The sequence below is a fragment of the Heterocephalus glaber genome, unplaced genomic scaffold, assembly GCF_053883595.1.
Source record: "Heterocephalus glaber isolate CG9 unplaced genomic scaffold, H.glaber_assembly_v1.0 deba00001689, whole genome shotgun sequence".
NCBI lineage: Eukaryota > Metazoa > Chordata > Mammalia > Rodentia > Bathyergidae > Heterocephalus > Heterocephalus glaber.
In genome coordinates, this window is record NW_028258414.1 from 12,501,760 (window position 1) to 12,524,633 (window position 22,874).

At 41.3% G+C, this 22,874-nt stretch overlaps 1 protein-coding gene across 4 annotated transcripts in view; it reads left to right on the plus strand.

The window, feature by feature from the left end:
• Thsd4 (thrombospondin type 1 domain containing 4) overlaps positions 1-22,874 on the plus strand; it is a 576,439-nt gene that overhangs the window by 13,337 nt on the left and 540,228 nt on the right. For all 4 annotated transcript variants that reach the window (XM_087199195.1, XM_087199194.1, XM_087199196.1 and 1 more), the window contains one exon: positions 17,681-17,788. In XM_087199195.1, the coding sequence (XP_087055321.1) occupies positions 17,760-17,788 (29 nt within the window). In that variant the 5' untranslated portion in view covers positions 17,681-17,759. The remainder of the gene's footprint in view (positions 1-17,680; positions 17,789-22,874) is intronic.

Genomic DNA, 22,874 nt, shown 5'->3' on the forward strand with positions numbered 1-22,874 from the left:
TTTTATTTTTTTCCCCATTAACTTTATTGGTACATTTTAGGTATAAAATACAGTTACATTCATCATTGGGATCTTGTACCATTACGTGAGTCTCTTGGTTCTTATTTTTTTTCCCCTTCCCTTGTCCTCCCTTCACCCCCTCCACCCTTCCCTATTTGCAAAGACCTTGTTTCCATTTTTTCCTCTTCTCATATTTTTTCCTTTCCCTTTTTTCCCTTCCCCTACCCCTCCCAATTCCCCTGCTCTTTTACACCTTTTCTTCCTGTTACACAATATCAGTTATACATTTTTAAAATTACAATATTAAGATCTAGGAGACATTACCACAGATTTTACAGAATTTAAAAGGATATAGAAATCATATTACAAAAATCTTTTTGGAAATAAATTTGACAACTTCTAAGAAGTACCTTGGAAGACAAATTAATGAAACTAACTCTGGAGGAAATATAAAATTTCAATAGCACCTATTAAAGAAAGTATATTCCTAGCTCGAAAACCTACCTATATGACAAGAGCAGGCTCATAAACATTTTAACTGATAAATTATATCAAACAATTAAAGCAGAAAAAAGAAGGAACACTTCTCCCCTCATTTTAGGAACTCAACATTGTGCTAATCCTAAAACTGGATCAAGATAATAGAAGAAAAAAGTATGAACATAGATAGAAATTTGTTTAACAAAACAAACTCTTAGAAGTCAGATCTGGCAGTATGTAGAAAGTGGTTTTGTTATAGGGATGGCAGTGTTGGTTCAGCATTGGAAGATCCACCCCCAAAAGTCATCATTTTAACAGAGGAAAGGAGAAAGCCATATGATCCTGTCACTAGTTGGAGAAAAAGTATTGGACTAAATTCTACAGCTGTTCATGGTAGAAGCTATCAGGAGACTAGAAGTAGAAGAGAAACTTCTCAACAGATTAAAGACATGTACTCCATACTTGCAGCGAGAACGCCTTATATGAATGGAGAAGATACAATGCTTTCTCCTTAAGGTGGGGAACAAGGGCAGATATGCTTACTCTTTATCTGTCCATTAAACTTTGAAACCTAGTCCCCACCAAAATAGTCTGGCAATAAAATGACACAACTAGGATAGGATTGGCACAGCAGAAGCAAAATCCTTATATGTAGATGAAATGATCATCTACAGAGCAAATACTAAGAAATCTCTAGGAGCCCCTAGAACTTGTACTTGAATTTAGCAGGATTAGAAAACACAAGGGATATATAAAAATTCAGGTCTGTGTATACTTGCTATAAATGAAGAATTGGATATTGAAATTTAAAAGTTATGTAGGAGTACAAAGGACCTAGAAAAGTTAAAAACAAAAACAAAAGTGTTGGAAAACGTTTAGTACCTAATTTTAAGACTTCTTCTAAAGCTACAGTCATCAAGGCAGTGTTGGTGTAAGGAAAGACATATAGATCATTTGAATAAAACAGAGAATCTAGAAATAGAACCACACATATATGGTCCACTGAGTTTTGAAAGATTATTTAACATTAGCATTTTATAGACTATAAACTCAATTCAAGAGCCGAGGAAGAAATAGTGCTTTCAGCAAATGGCACTAGAACACCTGGTATCTGTATATAAAAAATTAACCTCAACCCTTTTTTTCCATACATGAAAATAACTTGAAGGGATCTATGAACCTAAATAAGAAAGCCTAAAAATATAAAACTTTAAGAAGAAATTATAAGGGAAAATATTTATGAATTCAGGGTAGGCAAGAACTACCTAGGATACAAAAAACATGATGTATAAAAGAAAAAAATTGATAAATGAGATTCCATCAATATTTAGAACTTTAAATGACATCATTAAAATGAAAAGTAGTCCTTAAACAGACCATATTTACAATGCATATAACCTATGAGCAGAATATATAAAGAATTCTTAGAGCTCATTAATAGACAACCCAATTAAAATGTAGACATAAGAAGATGATAAATAGCCAGTATAGCATAAGGAATGGTGTGCAACTCTAGAATCAGAAAAATACTAATCAATACAATAATAAGATTGAATTATACACTCATTAGGGAGATGAAGTTAAAAGTTTTAAAAGCCTTATCATGACTTTTTCTTTTTGTTGGATTCTCCTACCCCTTTGCGTTTAATTTGTCATACCCAGTGGATTCATTCTGCTGGGTTTCCTGGGGTTGTGATCCTCATTGTCTTTTCCTAGGGTATTGTCTAAAATTTTCTGGAGTGCTGGTTTGGTATTCATGAAGTTCCCGAGGTGCTCTTTATCATCAAAGTATCTTATTTCTCCACCAATTTTGAAAGATAGTTTTGCAGGGTACATCAGTCTGGGTTGGAGGCTGTTTTCCTTTAGGGCTTGAAATACATCACTCCAAGCTCTTCTTGCCTTGAGGGTTTACGTTCAGAAATCTGCTGTGATTCTGATAGGCCTTCCTTTGTATGTGATTTGTTTCTTTTCTCTCACTGCTTGTAGAATTTTGTTCTTCTGTTGGATTTCTGGAATCCTAACTATTATATGCCTATGTGTAGATTTTTTTTGATTAAGGCTAGCTGGAGTCCTATATGCCTCACTTATCTGTATGTCAAGTTCTTTTCCCCTCCTTGGGAAGTTTTCAGCCATCACTTCTCTGAACAGTTTTTTTATGTCATCTGCACTCTCTCCTGTTTCTTCATTGACTCCAATCAATCTTATGTTATTGTTCTTTGCATCATCTAGCAGCTGCTGGATTGATTTCTCGTGTTCCCTTACAATTTTAAAGCAATTTTTCTTTTCCTGGTCCCTAATTGCAATCTTATCTTCTATATGTGAAATTCTGTCCTCACATTGGTTCATTCTGCTGTGCAGACTTTCAATGGAGTTTTTAATCTCTTGGAAATCTGTTTATATCTGTTTTATGGGTTCCATTTGTTTCCTATGTTGGGATTCCATCATGTTCCTCAGATCCTCTATTTTTTTAATCTGTGTCCTCTCTAGATTTATTAATCATGTCTTGCACCATGAGCAAAATCTTTGCTGTTATCTGAGTAATTATTTCTGATTTCATTTTTCCCAGATCCCCTTTTGTTGCCAGTTCAGAGAGTCCAGGTGGTTGAGTATCAGATTGTTCCATCTTGTTTCCCTTTGGGCTTGCTGTAGGTGATCTGGAAGTCTGTTTTTGAGGCTTGTTTATGTGTCTTCTCATTTCCAAGGGGCAAAGGTGCTTCTGGAACCCACGCGGCTCACCTTCTCTGCCCTAGGAGCCTGGGATGGAGGCGGGGGAGCTTCCTTCTGGGTGCTGGGACCGGCTGAGCTTCTCTGCCCTAGGAGCTTGGGATGGCAGTGGGGGAGCTTCCTTCCGGGTTCTGGGACTGGCTCAGCTTCTCTGCCCTAGGAGCTTGGGATGGAGTCAGGGGAGCTTCCTTCCGGGTTCTGGGACTGGCTCACCTTCTCTGCCCTAGGAGCCTGGGATGGAGGCAGGGAGCTTCCTTCCGGGTGCTGGGGCCAGCTCAGCTTCTCTCCCCTAGGAGCCTCCATATGTATTTTGTGAGTGGATGTGGCACTAGCTCTCTGTGAGTTTGTTGTTTTACAGTTAATACACCTGGCACACCCTCTTTCCTTGACAGGCATGCATGTGTTTATATGTGTGCACACAGATGTACAGAAGTGCTTGCCAGAGTGTAGGTAGCAGGATACAGGCCTTGTATTGTAAGGAAAGCAAGGTAGACTAAGACCTTTCAAGAGGAAAGAAAGGTAACCTGAGCCAATACTTCATTTTGTTCCATGGCCATTAGCCTTTGGCCAAGGTGGCTGGGAACACTTTGGTTTTGGAATGAGATGGATCATCATTTGGAGAAGACCCCAGGTAGCACGTGAGAAAACCCAAAGTTCCCCTGTCCAGCTCTGCTGAGACAGTCGGATCACTTTCCAGAGGTCAGAACCTGCTATAGGCTGAGGATGCTGGGAGACATTGAGGCTGGACCTCCAGGTGTCCTTGATTCCTAGGTTGGGTGCATCGGTCAGGGCTGTTTGTTCGGGTGTTGGAGGCTTTAGCAGTGAGTGGGGTGAAGAATGTGATCATTATTGGAAACTTCAGAAGGAGCAGTTCCAACAGGAGTAGTTGCTCTTGGGATCTTGGATTGGATCACAGTGTCCTGGAAACGCAGCACAATCCTGCTTTGAAGAGAAGATCCTCTGCGTGAGGTCAAATGGGGGCTTTTCTGCCATCCCAGCACACCTCCTGTGCCCCAGGCTTGGTGCTAGGCACTGGGAATACAAAGAGTGCTTGATGGAAGAAAGATGAACACAAATCTCAGCGATACCCTGGAACAGTTGCAAGGTTGGAGAGTTCTGCAAGAAATGTAACTGCTGTAAATCAAAAGACTAAGTTATATTTGGGAGGAGAAAGCCCTCTGATTCCACCCCCCTTTAATCTATAGTATCATGTCATCTGAAACTGAAAAAGCAACTTGGTACAGAAGCAGGAACAAATGGCTCATTTATTTTAAATATCTTGCCTGCCTGATATTGCTGCCCTTGAATATTTTCCTTAGTTACCTGGGAAACATTTTATTTGAGGATTGAAAACAAATCTTAGGCACAGATGTTAATGACTGTGAAAATGATGCAATTTGCATTAAAATCCTTAACTAATCTGTGCTGATTACCTAATTTCTCCAGGTGAGGAAGGAGAACCCAGGGCTTTTCTTTAATGAGTAACAAAGTCCTGGTAATGTGTTTGCTTGCAAGTAGCCAGGGAGTTTTAAAAAATCTTAACATTTTTTCCTAGCTCAGTTTCTGTAGGTTTCCTTGTTGCTCCGGCAAGACAGCCAGGCTGCAGAATAGGAGTTCCATGGGAAGAAATGAGTTGTGTGGCTGAGTCTGAACGTGACAGGGGAAAAAAGGGTGGGCCCTATGAGATGTAGGAGAAAAGACCATAAGCCAAGGACATGTTGAGTGACCCATCCTCTGACTGTCTTCTGGCTGTCCTCCCGCAGCAGGAGGCTGGGGATGTGACCAGGTCCAAGAGTTCAAGGTCGGCTACCCTGTATCCCTCTTGGCCTTGGGCAGGATTTCTTGGAAGGGTTATGGGATGGATGGCCAACCACCAGAGGGATTGGAAGATTGGACCCTGCACAGAGACAGCACGCATCTATAGGTTAGTCTTCCATTTTCTTTTTGGGGCTCTGTAGACATTTACCGAACATTCACAAGAGCAGCTATGGAGAAAACAGACAAGATCATTGCTTTCTAGGAGTTAAACATCTACAAGATTCACATGGCATCCATTCTTCATCCATCCATCCATTCATCCTTCCATCTATCCATTCATCTACTCATCTGTTCTCCATCCACCATCCATTTATCCAGTTTTTGTTGCATGCCCTCCCATACCAGGCAGTGTGTCTGGTGACAGGGCATTTATAATGATGACTAAAGCAATCCCTTTCCATTGAGAAGCTTCTTACCCATGAGGGCTGAGTGAAGAAAGCAAATGTCTGGTATCTCTTAAGAGAAGTTGATCCCATCTCTTTTAAGCTTCTAGAGCAAGTCTAGTACTCTCACTGTTGGCTGATTCAGTGGCCCACCATGCTGTTAGTGATGACCGTTTAAAGGATGTCCCTCCCTCTCTCTTACTCTTCCTACTTGCTCTGGATAATCTTTTCTATTTAAGCAAGGAAAAGAGGAAACAAGACTCCATTTCCCACCTCTTGGTTTTTAGCCTTTATTCTTGGCTGACAAAGCTCTTTCTGCCATCCACCATGTTTTCTCAGAGACGGCGGGGACATTGCCCATCGTTGGCCTGGGTGTGTCCCCCACCTCAGTACAGTGCGGGACAGGCTTGTCCCCAACCTCTTCCTTTGTTGCCACTTCCCAGACTGGTTTTTCTTTCCATTGGCTCAGGGGACACTGTTGGATGCTCTGTCCCCAGTGCTGTCGTTCACGCTGTGTTCTTTCTGCGTACTGAGTTTGATTATTTCCAAGCATACAAGTCCCTTGGTTTTTGTTGTTGTTGTTGTTTTGATTTAGTTTTGTCATGTTTAAGACCCCAGGGCTGGGGATTTAGCTCAGTAGTTCCGCTGTATGCCTTGCAAGCTCAAGGACCCAAGTTCGATCCCGGTACCTACTAAAAAAAAAAAAAAAAAAAGACTCCAGAAGCCTTTCTGTCTACTGAATCATCATCTTGCCCAAATCTCATGCCTTGGGGAGGTGTCTGTTCCCTGTACAGGAGATACTCCCAACTTACTATGAGGCCTTGATTTTGCTAAGGATGGCATCGTGTGTTCTGTGTCCTATCTCAGGTGCTTTGTGAAAGCTGATTTCTGACTCTTCTGCCACTTTTCTAGTAACGGGGGGGACAAAGTGGTTGGGACCTCCCCTGATACTGGGAGCTGACATCCTGGTACTTTTGTGCACAGACAACCAGAGGGTCAAGTAGGGGTGACAGTGGCTCTGCAATGGTGGATGGTTCAGGGTTCCTTGAGAGGAAGATGGTGGGGGGCAGGAAGGCAAGTTAGGGATGTTGGTGGAAATGGGATAGAGCAGTGTCTGTGCCTAGAATGGAGCGTCTTGACCATTGAGACCCTCCAGGGCAGCTTGCAAGGGGAAGCAGGCAGGTTCTGTGAACTTGTCCCTGCCCCTTATGACTGAGTGCTGGATTTAGACTCTGCAGCCACCTCCTTCTAAAATTCCTGGCCCTCAGTGTTTGCTGGTGAGTCACTTCCTTCCCCAGGGACCAGTGCTTTTGTTTGTCTGGGTGGTTGCTGAACACTATGGGAGTCCCAGGCACGTGTGGGGGCAGGAAGGAGAGATGAGGGGGTGTCGTGGGTGCCTGGAGTGGCCTCTGGGACCGGGACTCCAGAGGGAGACTTGGGTGCAGGCTTCGGCTGGTGGGGCCTCCCAGCAGCTCCCACAGGCCTTGAGGAGAAGGGGCAGAAAAGGTACTCAGTGGATTTCTGGAGTCAGAGAGCCATTTTCTGCCCTGGGGTAGACCCATCATGGCCTCTTTCTATCCCCTCCATCCTGAGACTGGAGGCCTCCTGGGTGTGGGGACTACGACTGAACCAACTCCAGTGACTTTCTGTAGGATCTCGGCGGAATGGGGAGAAGCTGGGGCTGCCACCCTCCAGGGAGCGTGTGCTCTGACAAACTAGATTGCTCAGGGCTTTGTTCACGGTCAAGGTTATAAATCAACAGGAGCAGCCCTCAAAAGGCCCACTCAGCCCCATGGATAGTGTGTTTACTCAGTCTGCTTAGCGCATGGTTGCCAAGTGGATTTTCGAGAAATCTCATTTTACCAGGTCCCTCCCTTCCCCACAGCTGACAGTGGCTCTTTGTTGCCCATCACATAAGGTTGGGGTGTAGATAACATGGCATTGCCTCATCTTCTCAGTTTTATTCCCCCACAACTACAGTTATAATCTTCTGCTGTCTCTGATCTTCCAGAGGAAGGACTTTGAAGTTCTCTGACTGAGCTACAGTCCTGACAGGATAAACTCTGGCATTTCTCTTCTCCACTCATTCTGCTTCTCTTAAAAAATGCTGCTCATTGCCCATGAGGTGAATTTCCTGACAGACCCACAGGTGATGACCCTTGGTTTGGGAAGCAGAGATGACAGCACAGTGCTCTTCGTGGATGTCCAAAGGAACCCCAGGAAAATGGCGGAGTAGCCCTGGGAAAACTGGTCATCCACACACAAAAGAATGGCTCTAGACCCATGTCTCTCATCCTGTATTAAACTAAAACCAAGATGGATCAAATACCTAGATATAAAAACAGAAATTCTGAATCTACTGGAAGATAAAATAGGTAAAACTCTTGGAGACATAAGTGTAGGCAAGGACTTTCAGAACAGAACCTCAGTTCCATAGGAAGTAGCACCAAAAATCAACAAATTGGATTATATCAAATTAGAAATCTGTGGAGCAAAGAAACAACAGAGTGAAGAGATAGCCTAAAGAATAGGGAAAAATCTTGCCAGCTATTCCTTTGACAGTAGGCTAACATCTAAAATATATAAGGAACTCAAAAAAATTAGACATCCCCAGAAAAATGACCCAGTGGAAAAATGGGCAGTTGAAATGAATGGACACTTTTCAAAAGAAGAAGTATAAATGGCCAATAGATACATAAGGAAGAGAGAGGGAAAGTAAAAAGAGGGAAAGTATTTAACAGTTTCCCACAGTGAATGTATTTTTTTGATATATTGTAAACATATGCTAATAAAAACTGTCATATTTATAAAAACAAAAAAAGAAAGAAAAGAAAATGGCAAAGCTGCCAATTCTCCCCAAGCAAGCTCCTTAGATATATTTTGAAGTAAAAGTGATCAAATCTGCAATACTAGAGTAGTGGCTTCCAAAAAACAATTTGTTTTTGCACTGATTGCCAAAATTTTTTTTACATCAATAAAAAATATCTGTGCACACAACTTGCCTATATACATTTGGTTGTTTTTAAATTTTTACCTATCAGGGTACTGTGTGACCACATAAAAATACATCCCAAATATAAATTTTGAAAGGATGAGATAAAGATAAAAGAGGCCATATTTTAAATAACTTGCTAATCATAATGGTTTATTACCAGCAAATACATGAAGGCATAATACACATAGAGGATAGACAACGTTGGTGGTACCCACAGCAGCTGTGAATCTATTTTTCAACTCTTGAGATAGTTTATGTTTTGTGACCAATGCCTTAGACTTGCTCAGGCAGCCCCCTCACCCCTGCAGACCCCAGTCCACCCCAGGCCTTCTTCCTTCAGCATTCTCCTTCCTTTCTGACAAAACCAGGAAAGTTCCATGAACACTTGCCTTTTCTACTTCTGCCCATCAGAAGTTGTGGGCGGGTAGGGAAGCTCACTGTTGACACCTCCTCCCCTGGTCCCCTCAGCCAGTAATTACCATGTGCTGGAGATTCTCCTGCTCAGTCAGCAGAAGTCAGCTCTTTGCTTGTTCCCTTTGTTGCCACTTTCCCCCATCTTGCTTCCTTCTTCCTAGTCCTCCTGCATCTTTCCCTGCACAGTTCTTTCTGTCTGGGGTGTCCCCTTCTCCCTCCTCACCCTGCTACTCCTTCGCACCCTCAAGCCCAGTGTTGATAGAGGTCACTGCTTCAGAGTGATCTTCTCACACCTCTGCCTGGGGCAGTTTCTATGGTACTTTCCTTCATGGCTCTTACCGCAATTTCATCTTTATAATTATGTGCATTTCATTTGTTTAAAGTATATAGTTCTTTTCCATACTAGGTGGTAAGTTGCTTGAGGCAGGACCCAAGCCTGCCCAGTGTGTGTGTGTTTATGTGTGTATATGTGTGTGTGTGTTTGTGTGTGTCCAGCACCCAGGTTATGCAGTCTCCATAAACATTTAATACACAGTCCTATAAGGTAGTTATAGTCCCCCCTATTTTACAAATGAGAACATTGAAAGGCAGGTTAATTGGTGAATAAATGGGAGTGTTGGTCTCACTCACAGGTCTTTCAGGTGGCAGGGTGCACACTCTTTCCAGCAAGTCTAGACTCTCGTTTAGAACCTGCTTGGGCCAAGGCCTGCTTTGAAGTTCCATCTTGCTCGCTGGGGCCAGGCCACCCCTCTATAGCAATTCTGCCTCCTCTGAACCAGCTTGCTTTGTCCTTCCAATCTTGGGTAACATACTTAACCCATGTTGTTCTGAACAGCACCACCAACCCCACGGCCCACATCCCTAAATCTGACCCACCTTGGATGGATTTTAAAAGCAAGAGCCCACATTACTGCATCCCTGTCGTGAATCCCGTGGCCTTGCTGGGAACCTGAGCATACTTCCTAATGAGTGAATAGCTATCAATTAGCCCATGGTATTAGGCTCTTGGCAAAGGCTTTTCCTGACTTCCAAGCTCTGACTTTGTGTGTACCAGCTCTGCAGCAAAGAGCAAGAAGACCACATAGGGCCGGGGATGTAGCTCAGTAGTTCCTCCGCCTCCCTCACAAGCGCAAGGTCCTGAGTTCGATCCCCGGTACCAAAAAAAAAAGAAGAAAAAGAAGAAGACCACGCCTCAAATTCAGAGACGTCTTTCTTAATCGTTCTAATTTGCACTTGCTGGCCCTCTTCCTGGTAGATCTCAGTGTAACTTCGGCTGAGAGCCAAGAATTTAAGGGTCCTCGATACCACGAGTAATTTCATGAGTTGCTGATGGCTAATTAGGGGTGATTAAGTTAAGAGGCTTTATTTTCTTAATACTCCCAGAAAGGGCTGGTGGTAACTGTTAAAATCTGGATTCTTTTTTCCCTGTGAATGGACCTGTCTGATTCTCATGACTGTCTTTTTCATAAATCTTTGTAATTTATCTCTCCACCTCGAAGTCCTGGGAAGAATACAGAAAGCAATGATTTTAGGAAACTGCCTTTGTGAAAGGGGTCCTGGCACACCTTGAAGCCTGGCTTCATTATTTGTCTTCCCTGCAAGGAGAAGCAGGAGTTGCGGAGGCGGGGCCTGCTCTGTTCTCAAGTTCCATCACATTGCAGCCAAACCGCCCATTCCTGGCTTTCTGATGCTATTTATAATTTGCCTTTGAAACCATTGGCTTGCTTGACGATGTTTAGAAATTCTTTTTAATGATGGTGCCTGAGTGAAGTGCTATTTGCAGACAAGGGGCTTTGCTTACCTTCTTGTACTCTGATACCGTACTTTTAGTGAGCTTGCCCCTTTTTCACATGCATGGCGTTGGAGCTACCAGTAACTGAGTGCCACTTGTTGCCAGCCAATGGCTCACATGTTATATGCATTCCCTGATTTAATCTTCGCAATGACCTACAGTAGTTGTGTGTGTGTGTGTGTGTGTGTGTGTGTGTGTGTGGTGCTGGGAATCAAACCCAAGGCCTTGTGTATGCTACGCAGCTGCTGTACCACTGAGCCGTACCCAACACTAAGCAGTATTTTTAAAAATAATTTTATTGAGATGTAATTTATATGCTGTACATTTCACCAATGTAGTATATACAGTGGTACCTCGGTTCATGGACTTAATTTGTTCCATGATTCTGGGGAAAAATGGCAGTGTTCGTATTCCTCACCCAATGTGTTCCATTCAAGAATGGAAGTAAAATTTTGCCGAATGGAAGCATTACGGAATAATTTGGTTCACAAACAAAAGCGTTTGGCAAAATTTCATTTTTGTTTGCAAACTCTACATCAGGTGACAAACATGACTGTGGCCACCTTTCCTGCACAAATATGGACGTGGCCATGTTTTCCAGAATCATGGAACAAAGTTACATTTATGAAATGAGGTACCACTGTAATTCAGTGCTTTTGGGTATATTCACAGCATTGAAATCATCACTGTTACTGTTAGATAATTTTTGTCACTCCAGGAAGAAGTACTGTTCCTTTCTAATAATGATACGGAAAAGTTTTAGATAACTTAATAGATTGAATATTAAGGTAATTGTAGAAGCAAAATAAGTAATGTGTTCTTTTAAGATTTGTTTTTCCCATAACTCCTTGTTTAAGGTGAGGATTATCTGGCTCTAACTGGTAACTTCATTAACCTAACAAAGTTATCATGCCCGGGTGAATTTACAATATATATGGCCTATCTTGTGTCTGTGACTTGTAAATAGGAACTGGAATTGTATTTACATATCAGAGACCACTAGGGATGAGATAATGGCTAAAAAGGATACAAAAAGGGAAGTGCTGAACAAAGGGGGCCTGGATACTGACCAGACTGGTTTCTGGCGTTCCTGCCTGCTTGCAAGAAGAAATTTTATTTTTTTATCCAAATTCTGTGTCTCTGTGTATTTCTTTCTGAGATTTCTGTAACAATAACTCCTCCTTGACCCCAGCCCCTGGCAACCAGAAGTGCATCCACCTATTCTGGTTATTATCTATAAATGGAATTACATAAGGCCTGCCTTTTTGTGCCTGGCTTCTTTCTCTGAGTATGATGTTTTCAGGTTTCATTCATGTTGTAGCACATGTTGTATGAGAATAACATTTCTTTTTATTGTTAGGGAACATCTGTACCCACATGGCACCATTGGGTAAACCAACATACTGTACATGCATATGCAATGACTTTCTGGGGTTATGTAGCCTGGAATAGAGGGAGGTGGGTTTCCAGTGCTGCTTTGCCTAATGCCAACTGCCCCGTCAGCGCAGAGTCAGGTAATCATCATGAAAGTAACTTATTAACCATTTTCTGTGGGTCAGGCACTGTGCTGAATGAATGTCCTATAAACTGTCACCTCGGAGTCCCTCAGCAACCTGGCCTGTTACAGCTCTAAGTGGCTCAGGAGTGCTGGGCAGGGCGCCTTCCAGTGTCATCCTACACCTAGAAGATTTGAAAAGTTTTCTGCTAGCAGAAACCAGGCCACCGTACCACTGCCCCCAGTGCCGAGGTGCCAGCAGCACACATCCCCCACCTTGAAATGAGAAGATGCTTAAACAAATCTCAAAACCAGACTCCCAGATCACCTAAAGTAACCCCAAAGGGAAATGAGATGGAACAATCTGATAATCAACCACCTGGATTTTTTCTGGAAAAAATGAAATCAGAAATAATTTCTCAGATAATAGCAGAGATTGGGCCCATAGTGCAAGACATGATTAATAAGTCTAGAGAAGACACAGATTAAAAAAATAGAGCTGAGGAACATGATGGAATCCCAACATAGGAAACAAATGGAATCCATAAAACAGATGCAAACAGATTTCCAGGAGATTAAAAACTCCATTGAAAGCTTATGCAGTAGAATGAACCAATGTGAGGACAGAATTTCACATATAGAAGATAACATTGTAATTAGTAACAAGGAAAAGAAATCTTTCTTTGAAAGAGTAAGGAACCATGAGAAATCAATCCAGCAGCTGCTAGGTGATGCAAAGAAGAATAACGTAAGACTGATCAGAATCAAGGAAAAAACAGGAGAGAGTGCAGATAACATAAAAACTGTTCACAGAAGTGATGGCAGAAAACTTCCCAAGCAAGGGAAAAGAACTTGACATACAGATAAGTGAGGCATATGGGACTCCAAGTACCTGTGATTAAAAAAAAAAATCTACAAATAGGCATATGATAGTTAAGATTCCAGAAACCCAACAGAAGAACAAAATTCTACAAGCAGTGAGAGAAAAGAAACAAATCACATACAAAGGAAGGCCTATCAGAATCACAGCAGATTTCTGAACGTAAACCCTCAAGGCAAGAAGAGCTTGAAGTGACACATTTCAACCCCTAAAGGAAAACAGCCTCCAACCCAGATTGATGTACCCTGCAAAACTATCTTTCAAAATTGATGGAGAAATAAAATACTTTCATGACAAAGAGCACTTTAGGAACTTAAGGAATACCAAACCAGCACTCCAAAAAATTTTAGACAATGTCCTACAAAAAGACACCCAGGATCACAACCCCAGGAAGCCCAGCAGAATGAATCCATCAGGCATGACAAGAAATTAAACGCAAAGGGAGAGAATCCAACAGGAAGAAAAAGCCATGACAATGATAAGTCAATATGTATCAGTTATAACTATCAATGTTAATGGTCTCAATTCACCAATAAAAAGAAATAGACTCGCAAAATGGGTCAAGAAGCAAGATCTGACAATATGCTGCATACAAGAAACACACTTAATTCAAAAAGAAACTCATAGACTGAAAGTTAAAGGGTGGAAAACAATACTCCATGCGACAGGAACCCAAAATAAGCCAGGAGTAGCTATCCTCTTTGCAGATCAAGTGGATTTCAAACCAACACTGATTAAGAGGGACAAAGAAGGACACTACATCCTTGTAAAGGGAAGAATCCAAGAGGAAGAGATGACAATCATAAATATCTATGCACCAAACACTAGTGTGTCCAACTATATAAAACAAATACTAACGGAATGAAAAGTCATATATGCACTAATACAATTGTAGTGGGGGACCTCAACACCCCACTGTCACAGATAGATAGATCAACTAGACAAAATATAAGCAATGAAATACTAGAACTTGATCAAACTCTTGAACAAATGAACTTAACAGATGTTTACAGAGTGTTCCACCCCACAAAATCAGAATACACATTCTTTTCAGCTGCACACGGGTCATTCTCCAAAATAGACCACATACTCACACATAGAACATATTTGGGTAAATGCAAAGGAAGTGAAGTTATCCCCTGTATGTTATCAGACCATGGTGCATGAAATTAGAGATCAATAGCAAAAGAAACCACAAGAATTTCATAAACACATGGAAATTGAACAACACACTTCTGAATAACCAATGGGTCACAGAGGAAATTAAAGAAGAAATCAGACATCTCCTTCAATTAAATGACAATGACAATACGACATATCGGAATCTATGGGACACAATGAAAGCAGTCTTATGAGGGAAATTCATAGAAGTGAATACGCATATTAGGAAAACAGAGTGAGCTCAATCAAACAACCTGATGCTGAGCCTCAAGCTTCTAGAAAAAGAAGAGCAGGCCAAACCCATACAAGGGAGGAAATTATAAAGATTAGAGGAGAAATCAATGCAATGGAGAGTAAGAAAACAATACAGAAAAATCAATGAAGCCAAGAGTTCATTCTTCAAAAGAATAAACGGAATTGACAAACTCTTAGCCAACCCTATCAAAAAAAAGGAAAGAAAAGGCCCAAATCCATGCAATTAGGAATGAAAAAGATGATATTGCAATGGACCCAGCAGAAATCCAGAGGATCATCAATACCTACTTTGAGAATCTCTACAACAATAAGATGGAAAACACAGAAGAAATGGACAGATTCCCAGATACATATGAATTACCAAAGTTGAACAAAGAAGACCTAAAAATTCTAAACAACCCAATATCAATCAATGACATTGAAAACATAATTAAAAACTTACCAACTAAGAAAAACCCGGGTCCTGATGGCTTCACTCTGAATTCTACAAGACATTTAGAGAGGAACTACTGGCACTACTGTTTAAACTCTTCAGTGAATTTGAAAGGGAAGCAAAATTCCTGAATTCATTCTTGGAAGCAAGCATCAAAGCAGAGAAAGACCCAACTGAAAAAGAGAACTATAGGCCAATCTCACTAATGAACGTAGATGGAAAAATCCTTACTAACATACTGACAAATAGAATGCAGAAGATCATCAAGAAGATCATACACCCTGACCAAGTGGGATTCATCCCAGGGATGCAGGGATGGTTCAACATCAATAAATGTAATACACTACATTAATAGAGCCAAGGACAAAAACCATATGATCATCTCAATAGATGCAGAAAAAACATTTGACGAAATCCACACATTTATGATAAAAACCCTACAAAAATTGGAATAGACAATCTCTACTTCAGTCTGATAAAAGCCATTTATGAAAAACCAACAGCGAATATCATACTAAATGGTCAAAACCTGAAATCCTTCACACTAAAATCAGGAACAAGACAAGGATGTCCACTATCACCACTCCTGTTCAATTTAGTTTTAGAAACATTAGCCAGAGCATTTAGTCAAGAAAAAGAAATAAAAGGAATAAAGATAGGAAATGAAGAAGACAAATTGTCATTATTGCCAGATGACATGATACTCTATAAGAAGGTCCCAAGAACTCCATCAAAAAGTCTTCTCGACTTAATAACCAAATTCAGTAAAGTAGCTGGAACACACCAAAATCAATAGCTTTCCTCCACATGAGCAACAGACTCACTGAGAGAGAAATAGGGCAAACAATTCCTTTCACAATAGCATCCAAAAAACCCTGAAATACCTAGGACTCAACCTAACAAAAGAAATCAAAGAGTTCTCTGAAAACTATAGCACTCTGAAAAGAGAGATTGATGACGATATCAGAAAATGGAAAGACATCCCTTGCTTCTGGGTAGGAAGAATCAACATAGTGGACATGGCATACTTCCAAAACTGCTATATGGATTCAATGCAATTCCAATTGAAATCCCAGTAGCATACTTCACGGACCTTGAGAAAACAATCCAAAAATTCATTTGGAAGAAGAGACCTAGAATAACAAAAGCAATTCTAGGCAACAGAGACATGGCAGGGGGTATCACAATCCCCAGCTTGAAACTATACTACAAAGCTACTGTGATAAAAACAGCATGGTACCAGCAAAGAAACAGACCTGAGGACCAGTGGAACAGATTAGAAGATGCAGAAACAACTCCAGACACACTCAGCCACCTCATCTTTGACAAAGGAGCCAAACACCCTCACTGGAGGAAAGATAGCCTCTTTAATAAATGGTGCTGGAGAAATTGGGTTTCAAATTGCCAAAGATTAAAACTAGACCTATATCTTTCACCATGCACTAAACTAAAATCAAAATGTATTAAAGATCTAAATACTAAAACAGAAACATTAAACCAGCTGAAAGAGAGGTTAGGTAGAACTCTTGAAGACATTGGTGTAGGAAAAGATTTTATGAACAAAACCTCTGTTTCCTGTGAACTAGCACGAACAATCAACAAGTGGGATCTCTTCTTATTAAAAAGCTTCCACCCACCAAGAGAAACCACCAACAGTGTGAAGAGACAACCCACAATGTGGGAAAAAATTTTCACTAGTGGTCCCTCAGACAAAGGTCTACTATCTCAAATCTATAGAGAACTTTAAAAAATCAGACCTCTCAAATTTAAAGACCCAATCCAAAATGGGCATCTGAAATGAACAGACATTTCTCAGACAAAGAAGTAGAAATAGAAAATAACCATATGAAGAAATGTTCAACATCACTGGTCAATCGAGAGATGCAAATGAAAACAATGCTGAGATTCCACCTCACTCCAGAAAGAATGGCTCCTATCAAGAAATCAACCAATAACTGGCAGGGTTGTGGGGAAGGAGGAACACTGGTCCACTGCTGGTGGGAGTGTAGACTGGTGCAACCACTGTGGAAATCAGTATGGAAATACCTCAAAGAACTAGGACTGTAATTTCTGGTTGACCCAGCTCTTCCCCTGCTGGGTATGTTCCCCAAAGAATTAAAAGAACCATACCATAGTGATATATGTGCGCCCATGTTCATAGCAGCACAGTTGGTAATAGCTAAAACTTGGAAGCAGCCCAAATGCCCATCAACTGGAGACTGGATAAAGAAAATGTGATTTTAAAAAATAAAATGGAGTACTACTCAGCCATAAAAAATGGGAAATTAGAGACATTTATAGCTAAATGGATGCACATTGAGGCGATACTCTTAAGTGAAATAAATAGGACACATGTGTAAATACCGAATTGTTTTTCTGGTGTGAGAAACTGAAAGTGTAAATAAGGATCAAAATGTATATTAAATAAGGTGAAATGGGAAGAAAAGGGGCAAAGGGGAAGGGGAAGTGGGAGGTGGGAGGAGTAGGGCAAAGGAAAGAAGGAAATGGAATTAATATGAGAAAATGGAAACAAAGTATTTGTAAATAGGGAGGGATGGAGGAGTTGAAATGAGGGCAGGGGAAGGGGGAAAAATAAGAACCAAGAGAGACTATGTAAAGGTGCACATTTCCAATGATGAATGTCATTATATTGTACACCTAAAATGTATCAATAAAATTAATTAAAAAAAAAAGTCACCTCATGTCCATGCGCAGCACTATAGCTGGCCAGTGACATTTTTTTGTTTTACTGTCTTTCATTTCGTTTTCAGTTCAGGTTTGTTAGTCTGGTTCTGCTCTAGAATATGCCTAAGCACATGATGCTAACAGTAACAATGTTTGTTTCTACAGGAGTTGCACACCACTCTCACCTGCAGAACATTCCCATCGCCTTTGAGGAGCTCTTGCCTTAGCCTGGCCTCAGGGCATCATGGCTCCCCATTTCCTGGGCTTTTTCGGGTAAGTGAAGAACCTTTTAAGAAGAAAACAGGGGATGAGGGTGTAGCTTTAGTGGCAGAGCGTACATGTAGCGTGCATGAGGCCCTAGGTTTGAGCTCTAGTACCAAAACAGAATGTGAAAGTTGGTATTTGCATTCGACTGTACAGTTTCTTATGGCGATCGGTCCTACAGCTGTGTGCCTCACTGGTGTCTTCGTATAATATGTGCAGTGGGTGGTCATGTCCCACTCGGAAGGGCTCCCAGGTCCAGGTGCTCTGTGCTGTAGAAAGAGGCCCAGACAGCTTGTGTTCTGGGCCAATCTTGCCCATTTTCTGGGAGACCTTCTTTAGACCTCAACCAAAAAACATTTTTTTAAACTAAAACTAGGACCAGGTCACTGGGTATTTACCATGGTTTGTATGACAGACTTGAGGAACATTTTAAAATATTGTACAGTGATTTCTACCCCACCGATCTTGACTTAATCCGTCTGGGGTTACTAAAAGATATTCTCTCAGCCCCCTTCTGCTCAGAACGTCTGTGAGTTCACCTGCATTTTAGAATTTGATCCTTATCTCAAGTATGTGTGGTAAGTCGATCAAGTACTGTTACTCCTGTTAATGTAGATCAGAAACTCAGTGTTCAAAGAACTTAAGTCGGAAGTGTCCCCTTACTTTACATATAGTCAGGATAATGGTTCTGAACACGAAATCTATAATCCATACTATAAAAGTTGTTTTCAAACTTTTTTTTGCAGTGTTGGGGATTGAACACACAGCCTCATGCATACTAGGCAAGCACTGAGCCACCCTCCCCACCCCCAAATTATCTATCTATTTATTTATTTATATGTTCAGGCTGGCCCTGAACTCACTATGTAGCCCAGGCTGGCCTCAAACTCGAGGTGATCCTCCTGCCTCTGCCTCCTGAGTGTTAGGATTATGAGCACTCACCACCATGCCTGTCTCCCCTCAAACTTTTTTAGAAGCTGACAGGCTTTTAAAAATTCCTTGATCAAAACGCTATAAAATCTCAATGTATAAACCAAACATGATAGTATTTAATATAAATTTGCTCTAAGTTCAAAGGTAGAATATCTAAGCACTCTGAGTTCAATGAACAGCTGTGATAAACACCAAAGTTCCAAGTCAGGACTTCTGAAAGGTAGCTTAGACCTCTGCCTCAGCAACTCGTTTATCTGTACTTGTGTTAGCTACACTAGTTTAAGATAATCCTGACCTACACAGGTAAGAATTTGCAGTTGGTAACAATTCTGTGTTGAAATTCACCTTGCAATCTTGGGATGGTCTTTAAAGAAATGAATTCACAATTTGCACCAAAGGGAAGGAAGAAGAACTTGCTGTTTCAGAGTTGAATCGTGAAGAATATCTTATAGTCTTTCCGCTCCATGACTTTATGTTAGCCCCAAATGCCTAGAACTCACAACAAAAAGTAAAATGGCCTGGGCCAGGGATTTAGCTCAGTGGCTCTGCCGCCTGCCTCACAAGTGCAAGGTCCTGAGTTTGATCTCCGGTACTAAAAAATAAATAAATGAAATGGCCTATAACATGTCATTATGACTGCCACATACGATGGTCCGACTATGGCTAAAGCATTCACCAAGCAGCTGCTTTCAGGCCTGTGTCCGGCATTTAATTGAGTGCAGTGCTGGAGTGTGTGCTTTAATACATCATGGCTTATATAATTTTGATGAGCAGACTTGTGCAGGCCTGAAATCCAAAATCACATGGAGAACTACAAACACCTTCATCAGTACACAGTCACACACATGTCAGATATGGTCAGAGAAGCAGGGAAATCTTCATTCTGAGCTCTGTGTGATATCTAACCATCGAGAGAACAGTCCAAGTTAATGTTTGGGAGTCTCATCAGGGTGAATATTTGGTGTCTAATATAGATCATCATGCCTGGCTTTTTAAACCATAGTTTAAAAAAGTTTAGAAGATGTTTCAAAGCACAAAATACACATCTAGTTTGTGGAAGCCCTGAAGAGCTGCTTGCTATAAAAGCACAGGACAGTGGAGCTGGGTCACTAGGTCACTCCAGGACCACAGCATATGCTAGCCCTAGGACCCAAAGGGTACAAAGAAGTAGAGGTCATGGACACTGAACTGGATCAGAAAGACCAAGCATAGGCTGAAAGGTGGTGTAAACCTGGCTGCCATCAAAAAGACTCCTAAGAATACTTGAGGATCCTCAAAAAATGTGGGCACCCAGGCTGCCCAGGAAGCGTGTTTCTTGGGAGAAGACCCTTTTGCAAAGTTTTCCTTGATGTCCTGGAATTGGAATGGATGCCCATACAGACAGTTGAGGTAACTCATGGCCTTCATGGCCTGAGCATGGCATGTGGTGGGGGGCACCTGGTGGGCTCACCTCCAAGCTGTGCCTTGTTTCATAGAAATTGCTGCAGACTAGATGGGGTAGTGTAACAGAAAGCTGGAAGTGGCCTTGCTCCCCTTGGGTCAGAGCTCTGAAGTCTGGACAGCTCTCCAGTGACAGGGTCTTGCTCAGGGGACCGTCTTAGTGGGGATGTTCAGCAGCACAGTTTAGGGCTGGAGAAAGGAAATGTGGAGCACAGAATGGCTTGTTCTTTTTTTTTTTTTTTTGGTACCGGGGATCGAACTCAGGTCCTTGGGCTTCCGAGGCAGGTGGTGAAACCACTGAGCTAAATCCCCGGCCCAAATGGTTGGCTGATTGATTGGTTGATTTTTCTTTTTTTGGTACTGGGGATTGAACTCGGGTCCTTGCACTTGCAAGACAGGTGGTGGAACCACTGAGCTAAATCCCTGGCCCCAGAATGGCTTATTCTATGCTAGATCTCCACTGCACATTTCCACCAAATCGCCTTCTTCATAAACCAAGTACACAGGAACCTTTTCCCTTCTGTTTTTAGAACTATGTATATTTTAACCAGAAACAAACAAACATATCCAAAAAGCCCAGAGTGTCTTTTCTTTAAATGCTTTGCAAAATGTTCTGAGAGGCTACAATTGCTTTAAGAGTGAGAGGTTTTTGACAAAATTGGGAGATGAGAAACACACACATACCAAGGGATTTCTAATGTTTATCGAAGCAACCAAAAGGATAAAGATCCATTGGAAAAGCTACAGGATTTCTCTACATATAGAGAAAGCAGGTTGCAATGAGAAGTTAGCTCCCAAGAAAATCCGTGAAAAAACCCAAAAACATTTAAAGGAATTCACAATTCTGATATGCAGAGATTTAGTCTAAACATCTCTTCCTCGTTTTTGCCTAGCCACAGAGAATCAGAAATCCAGCTCCCCTCTCACTGAAAGGGACAGCAAAGCCCTGGGTATTAACACAGCAACCTCTGTCTTGCTCAGGATCTATCCTAATAAAAAGAATCCCAGTCAAATCCAGTAGCAGAGAAAAGCACTACAATTTTAACTCCCAATGAGCTGGTTAGCAAGTTGTTGGATATTGGATAAACTCAGGAAGTCATGAAAAATTCATGGAGACTAAAACCCATTTAGACCAAAGAGTAGACCCAAGCTTGATGAAGAAGTGTTTGTCGTCTGTGACAAATTGGAGAGGAAATGGCACTAAGTAACACAGAAGTGTTTATATTTCTTAAAGACTTGCTACAAGCCATGTATTTTTCTCTTATTGCAGGCACATTTATGCCCCTATTTGTTTGTTCAGTGACTGAAAGGAAACACAATTTTCTCACTACAAACAGGGCAATAAGTGACAAGGGGTACCTACCCTGGCCAGCCAGCAAGATCTCTGCAGCCAGCTGCGAGGTCGACTTCTCTTCATTGCCTCTCAGCGTGCTTCAGTAGAGCTGACATATTTTATGTTTCCAATGAAAACATGGAAGAAAACAAAAGTATTAAATGCCAAGGAGGTGGTAAAAATGGCAGGACATAAAACTGATTTGGCAATTTTTAGTTTGAACAGTAGTTTTTGAAGAAATACAGATGTAATTAGAGCGATTACAGAGTGAGTTGGCGATTTTTATAGCTGTTTGGAAGGGGAGTTCTGGATCATTTTAAGGGTTTTACAGTTGATGGCCTTAGGTCAAGTGTCTGGTTTTAGTCTTTGAGAACTTAAGGTTTTTTTCCTTTTCTTGATATATACTTCAGTAAAGTATTATTACTTTAATGCCTGTCAGCTCTTCCACTTAGAAATATAACCAAATGGGAAGGAGAGAGTGGGAATACAGGGGTGACTGACTGAAAAAAAGACCTGGAAGACAGAAAGGAGGAGAGAAATGGGCTAAGGAAATGCATTTGTGTGTGTGAGAGAGAAAATGCAAAGTAGTGATACTTGAGGTGTGATCAGTTACAGAAATAGAACTTCTCCTAAGGGATAAAGAAATGTGAGATAATTGGAAGGGCCCTGGGGTCAGTCAGTGATCAGGAAATGGGGAGAAAGAGGAGGAGGAGGAGGAGGAGGAAGAGGAGGAGGAGGAAATGGATGGAAGAAGGAGGAGGGAGCGTGCAAGGACGGGAGTAGCAGTCCAGGGCTGGGTCGCAGTGTGGAACTTCAGAGTATTAATAAGGCAGGATTTGTGTACTGGCACCGAGAGCACGACTCAGTTGATGCTCAATAAGTATTTGTTAAATACTGAATGAATAAATTAATGATTACCTTCTAAGTTAAAGAAATAAGGTCAAACATTTATCTTTCCTGATGGTTAACTAGTTAATTACAAAAGTAGGTTAAAGCATGGAAATCATACCAATGACACACACACCTTTAACAGTTCGTTCTAAACTTAAAACACATGTATATCCACTCGCCAATTGTTTGATGAGCAGCCAAAGGCTTGTCTTTAAGCCCAAAGCCCTGATTGTCTTTCTTGCACAAACCACACCCATAAGCACTGTCTGAGGTTTCCACTTGGCTTTCTTGAAAGCAGGGTGAGAATTTCAAGACATTTGCAAAGCAATCTGAGCACAGAACGATTCTAGATTTTTATTATTTTTGTCTCTAATCATTGGTGGTTGTCTCATCCACACCTAATTTGCCAGCAGTTTTTCCCCTTTGGCTGCTTGCCTCTATTGAATTTTTCTATGGCACTCAGCTAACAAGTCCTATTCCTTCCTGGGCAGGTTTGCC